This window comes from Aegilops tauschii, chromosome 2 (assembly GCF_002575655.3).
Source record: "Aegilops tauschii subsp. strangulata cultivar AL8/78 chromosome 2, Aet v6.0, whole genome shotgun sequence".
In the NCBI taxonomy this organism is placed as follows: domain Eukaryota; kingdom Viridiplantae; phylum Streptophyta; class Magnoliopsida; order Poales; family Poaceae; genus Aegilops; species Aegilops tauschii.
The window spans coordinates 242,713,350-242,719,022 of NC_053036.3; the positions used below are offsets into that span (position 1 = coordinate 242,713,350).

Consider the following 5,673-nt stretch of genomic DNA (forward strand, 5'->3'; position numbering starts at 1 on the left):
TTGCGACTGCCCCCGCCTATCCCTCTAGCTCGGGCCTCGCCGGTTTTTTCTCCGGCAAACTTGCACCACTACCCCCCCACCACCGTTGTTCTTCCGCCCTCACCCCCCAACCTAAGATAGATCATGGCGAGACTTCTCTGGCGAGCCCCCCCCTCCTACCAGGGCTGCGACTATTTCTTCCTTCCCTCTGGCGCCTCCTTTCTTATAGCGAAAATCGACTGACCCAAATCGGATTTTCAGGCAATTGACATTTAGCTATTGATTGTGAACTATGTTAAACTGAATTTTGATGTTGATTCTCTGAAGGATGCGGTTGGTGCTGTGTTGCGAGATAGTAATGGAAGATTTCTTGCAGCGAGCAACAACATCAGTTTCTGTGTTGATGCGTTAAACAGTGGAGATGACAGCGCTAATAGCATCTCTAGCCGCGCCCCCAACAGCCCCCCCCCAAGGCCCTTTTTTAGCACGGGCGCTGAAAAAACGGCCCAGTCGCGCCCCTAGGAGCCCAATTTTCGTCGGTTAGGCCCGAAACTGGCGCCGGCGACACGGGCCGAACCCGGCGCACTGGGGGCGCTCGGGGGTGCCGGGGGAATCTTTTTGGCGTGAAAGAACGGCGGGACCGCCGAGTCAGCGACCCCAACGCACCGTCATCCTCATCGCCTCAGTTCCCGCGGGGAATCAATGCCAAGGCTGTCGCGCTGTCGCGGGGCGGCGCAGTGAAGGCGCGGCGACACGCGTCCCGCCCGTACCCGCCATGCGTACACACGGTAGCCGCCCTCCCACCGCCCAAGCCCGGCTATAAGAAGCCACCCCTCCCTCGCCGGGGAGCACACACTCGATTCGCCACAGCTCCTCCTCTCGCCGCTGACGCCCCGCTCGACCGAGCTCGCCTCTCCTCTCCCTTTCTCCCCGCCGACGAGAATGCTCGAGCGATACATAGGCGACGGCGTGGCGGCCAATGGTTTCGGCCGCCGTCACCTTCATGAGGACGAGGCGCGGCTCCTCTACGAGGCCGACTACCCGACACCGCCGGACATGCGGGTGCCGGGAACGTGGAAGCTGAGCGCTGGCGGAGTCCCGGTGCCAGTAGCGCCCACCGGCGCTGCCCGGCGCGCCGAGATCGCGTGCATCCGGTCCTCGCTGATGGAGGAGGTGCGTAACCAGCCGAGGTATGCCCACGACAGCAACACGCTATGGACGAAGTACTTCGAACGCCGCCACGTCGAGCAGCTCGCCTCCTTGAACAGCGTCGAGCCCCGCGGCCGCCACAACTCCTAGGGGCGGCGCTGTTGGTGGGGTGTCCCCGGCTGCACCCTCGAAGCCGTCCTCGAGCACATCGAGGCCGGCAACACGCCGCGGCGGATGGAGACGGCGACCTCCTCGACGCCGGGCTCTGGCTCCCTCTCCTCCGGTTCGCCGGCGCTTCGTCCCGTCAAGCCGGAGCCACAGGAGACGCCGTTCGGGCGCCGTACCCGCGGCGGCACCCTCATCATCCATGAGGGCGGCCGCCCCTCTCCTTCTTCCCGGCTCGTCAGGCCGAAGACCGAGCCCGGGTTGCTCCCCGTGAAGGAGGAGCACGCGGACATGGCCGCCGACGATGAGACCGCCCTCAAATGGCGAAGGCGGAGTACGTCCACCAGCAGCTGGAGCTCCAGTGCCAAGCCTTTGAGAAGATCGCCGCTTGTCACCGCGGACGCGAGGAAGGCGGCGTCATCATCCTCGACACAGACGACGAGGACGCGCCCGGGCCGTCCAACCCCCCACACATCGGCGACGCTGGTCAGGGGTGTAGCAGGGACGGCAGCGACACGCAGGACGTTGGGACGGCGGCGACGATGACAACGACGGCGGTGGGGAATGCACCCGGTTCTACAGGCTCCTCGGCATGTAGAAGGCGGGCGGCGGCGGACGGCGACAGCGGAGTAGTAGTGCTAGGCGTAGTTGTAGGTTAAAGTTAAGTTTTTGTTTTTGTTTTTTAGTTTCTGTATAAATATCAATGAAATCGCCTTGTCTGGATGAATTTGTGGCGTGTTTGGCCGAATTTTGGCCCATTCTCTGTTTTGAAAAAACGGCGTGGGGGGGGGGGGGGGGGGGGCTTGGGGCGATGGATGGAAACCAAACTGCCCCCACGTCAAAATTAACACCGGCGCGCCTCCAGGCGGCATATTTCAAGCCCCTGGGATGCCGAACGGCTAGAGATGATGTAAGGTTCAGTAAGAATTTGGCCAGACAATATGCGTTCGGGGCATCAATCATAATAATATAGTTAACCGCACCAATGAATTTCGATAAAGAAACTTAGAGAGTGACACACTCCACCAAATCTTGTAAGATCTAGAGCGATGTGATGTGCTATTAACCAACCTATTGACGACATATCAGATGAGGCAGTGGCGAGTGGCAGGAAATCCAAAGCGGCCACAGATGACCGATGGCTACTGAATTTTCATGAACAGCTAGTGTAGACCTCGTGATTTCCGATATAGTGTAAAGCAGGCGCTTCTCGTCCGCATGATACAAGATAAGATTGCATGCATACATAAGGTTAGAAGCTAGCTAGGTTTCGTTCTAAAAAACTAGCTAGTTTACCACAATGGGGACGGCCCTGAGGGGCACGGTGAGCGTGCTGACGGTGGTGAACTTCTCGGTCATGTCCAGCTCGTCGGCCCACACGCCGTCCGAGAGCCGCCACTCGGACCCGTGCAGCATCGACACCAGCACGAACGGCACGACCCGCTCCGCCGTCGGTAGGCCAGGGCACAGCCGTCGGCCGGACCCGAACGGGATGAACTCGTAGTCCTTGCCACGGAAGTCCACCGCCGTGGCCTTGTCCAGGAACCTCTCTGGTACGAACTCGTCGGGCCTCTCCCACGCTGCCGGGTCCCGCATGATCGCCCACACATTGAAGATCACCATGGAGCCCTTGGGCACCGCGAAGCCGCCGATCTCCATGCCGTCCTCCGCCACCTGGTGCGGTAGCATGATCGGCACCACCGGGTGCAGCCGCATCACCTCCTTCACCACGGCCTGCAGGTACGGCAGGTTCGCCGCGTCGGGCTCCTCGAGGGTGTCCGTGTCCTTGCCTCCGAGGATGTCCTCCATCTCCGCGTGCACCTTGGCCATGGCGCGCGGGTGCCGAAGTAGCTCGGCCATCGCCCACTCCACCGTGATGGCCATCATGTCGGTCCCGGCCGCGAACACGTCGAACAGTATGACCGTCACCTTGTCGCGACCAATCTTGCCCGCAGAAACGAGCTCCAGCAGCGAGTCCAGGAAGTTGCCATGCGCGTGCTCGCCCGTGGACGTCTGGGCATCTGCAAGACGGCGGTCGATTATGCCGTCAAGTATGCCAAAGACCTTCTGGTAGCGGGCGCCTGCCCAGCGACACCAGCCCTGCAGGTCGAGCGGCCGAAGGAAAGGGAAGATGTCGGAGATGTTGGGTTTGGCGAACGCCGCGATGATGTCCTCCACGACCTCCCGCAGCCCACTGGCGGACTCGCCGCCCACGTCCGCCACGTCGACAGAGAAGAAGGCGCTGGACACGAGGTTCAGCACGCTGCCGTACACGGCCTGCCTGTCGTCCACCTCCTCCCCCGCACGGCGGCGGAAGTAGCCCGCCATGTCGTGCACCTTGCGCTCGCGCACGCCGCGCGCCGTGGTGAGGCCACGCGGTGAGAATATGTGCGAGGCCACGATGCCGCGCAGCGTCTTCGAGAGCGGGTCAGAGCTGGGCAGCCAGATCATGGACCACCCGGAGTTGCCAACCGCGTTGGCGGCGTTCGGGGCCGCGCGCGCGGCCAGGTGGCGGTCGTACCTGGTGTAGGCCTCCCGCGCGGCGTCACGGGAGGAGACCACCACGGTGGTGACCAGGCCCAGCTTGAGCTTCATAAAGGGGCCGTGGGCGCGGGCCAGGCGCGCCAGCGTGTGGTGCAGATTGCCCCCTACATCGAGCAGGTTGCCGAGGACCGGGAGCGGCGTCGGGCCCGGAGGCTGCCGCCCCCCGGTGCCCCCGCGGCGGGCTGCGGTCAGGTAGTAGAGGAGCGCAGCGGCGAGCGTTGCCCATAGCAGCCAAACCTCGCTCTGCATGGTTGTTTGACCTGCGATAGTACGTACAGTACTGGGTGGTGTGCTCAGGCAGGAGGTTGGCCAGTGGCCTTGTATAGTGACGGCACGATAGAGTGCTGGTGCGGGAGGCGATGCCGTTTGTCTGGTTGAGAGAATTTTGTGGAGGTTTTGCCGGTTTGAGAGTGATGTTTGTATCACGTACTCCTTATGTATCATAATATAAGACGCTTTTGCATTTCAATTGCAAAAACTTTTTATGTTATGATACGGAGGAAGTATGGCCACCATCTGTTGTTTTGAGATTCATGTCATATTTTTTTATTTTTGCCGATGTCTTGTTTCAAATCATTACAACATATTTCTTTCGATCTGATGCTTTCTGCAAAAAAATATTACACCATGTTTCTTTTGGGCCCTATCTTGTTCCAAAGTGTAACCTAATATTTCGTTATGTAGCAAATCCACTTGAAATATGTGCACTCTTATAAATTGTTGGTACACAACAAAACATTATGATACACTTTGAAATGAAAAAAAGATACGATCAAACAATATGGAACACTATGAAATCAAACAATTTTTTTCACAAACTAGAAAATGTGGCATAAATCTGGAATCGGTGATAGGAGATGGATACATGCACGGGATATCCTGGAAAATGGTAAAAATATCATTTCTCATGCATTCTTCCATAATTATGTTGGTTAAGCCACTCTGTAGCCGGTGGACCCAATTTGTGCCTTGATACACTTATAGGTTCCTTGTGTTGTGATTTGGTCGGTCCCATATCGTTACCATGTGCGTCCAGTTTAAGTGATCCACACCTTATTTCCGCCAACCCCCCCCCCCCGACACACACACTCATGCATTGTCATTATCCACACCCTCTACCTATTGATGCCACTCATCCCACTCCCTCACCGCTCCCCTTCCTACACCATGGGGATCTCTGCCGCCCATATTTGCTGCCTGTATCTTCACCTTCTGAACCCCCAGCAATGCCGACTAGCTTGTTGGCTTTGGGATCTTCCTCATCATTGGTGGTGACCCTTGTTAATTCCTCGCACCAGACGATATCTGACCATGCAATCGCCACCCCCACTACTAACCTATTGCACAAAATGAACACACTTTTCTTTATTCGAGTCGTCTTTGAAGATGTCGCACGGTAATCTCCGGTTGCAGATACCTTAGCAGTTGAGGAGCATGATTGGCTCGATGCCAAAAGTTGGTATGCCAATATTTGGCAAATGCCAAATGTTGCCCAGTGATTGCTTCCCTACCAATTTTTCTTATCAACCTCACAAAAAAATTACCTACTTTTTGACGACTTCTGATTTTGCCAAATGTTGGCATCAAAGATCAAACCAATTAGGCCATGGCCAATGTATAGTCCCAGACCTACTGCCCCATGAGCCAACTACGTTTGGATGCCACCATGGATTGAAAGTAGATACCTCAAATCTATCAGTGTAGCTTGCAGAGGAGCATGTCGCTCGGGCAGAAAAGGCAAGGAGAAAGAGAGATATGTGGTACAGACGCATAGGCAATAGCTCGCCCATCCATCGCGGCTCACGCCATGAGGATACCTGTGCGTTAGATGAACGT

The 5,673-nt window shown here is 57.3% G+C and overlaps 1 protein-coding gene across 1 annotated transcript; it reads right to left on the reverse strand.

Moving 5' to 3' along the window:
• Positions 1–2,398: 2,398 nt before the first annotated feature.
• Positions 2,399–4,300, reverse strand: LOC109759035 (cytochrome P450 76M5). Its single transcript, XM_020317879.4, has one exon. The coding sequence runs from the start codon at positions 4,279–4,281 to the stop codon at positions 2,581–2,583; it is 1,701 nt and encodes a 566-aa protein (XP_020173468.2). The 5' UTR covers positions 4,282–4,300; the 3' UTR covers positions 2,399–2,580.
• Between the last annotated feature and the right edge of the window lie 1,373 nt (positions 4,301–5,673).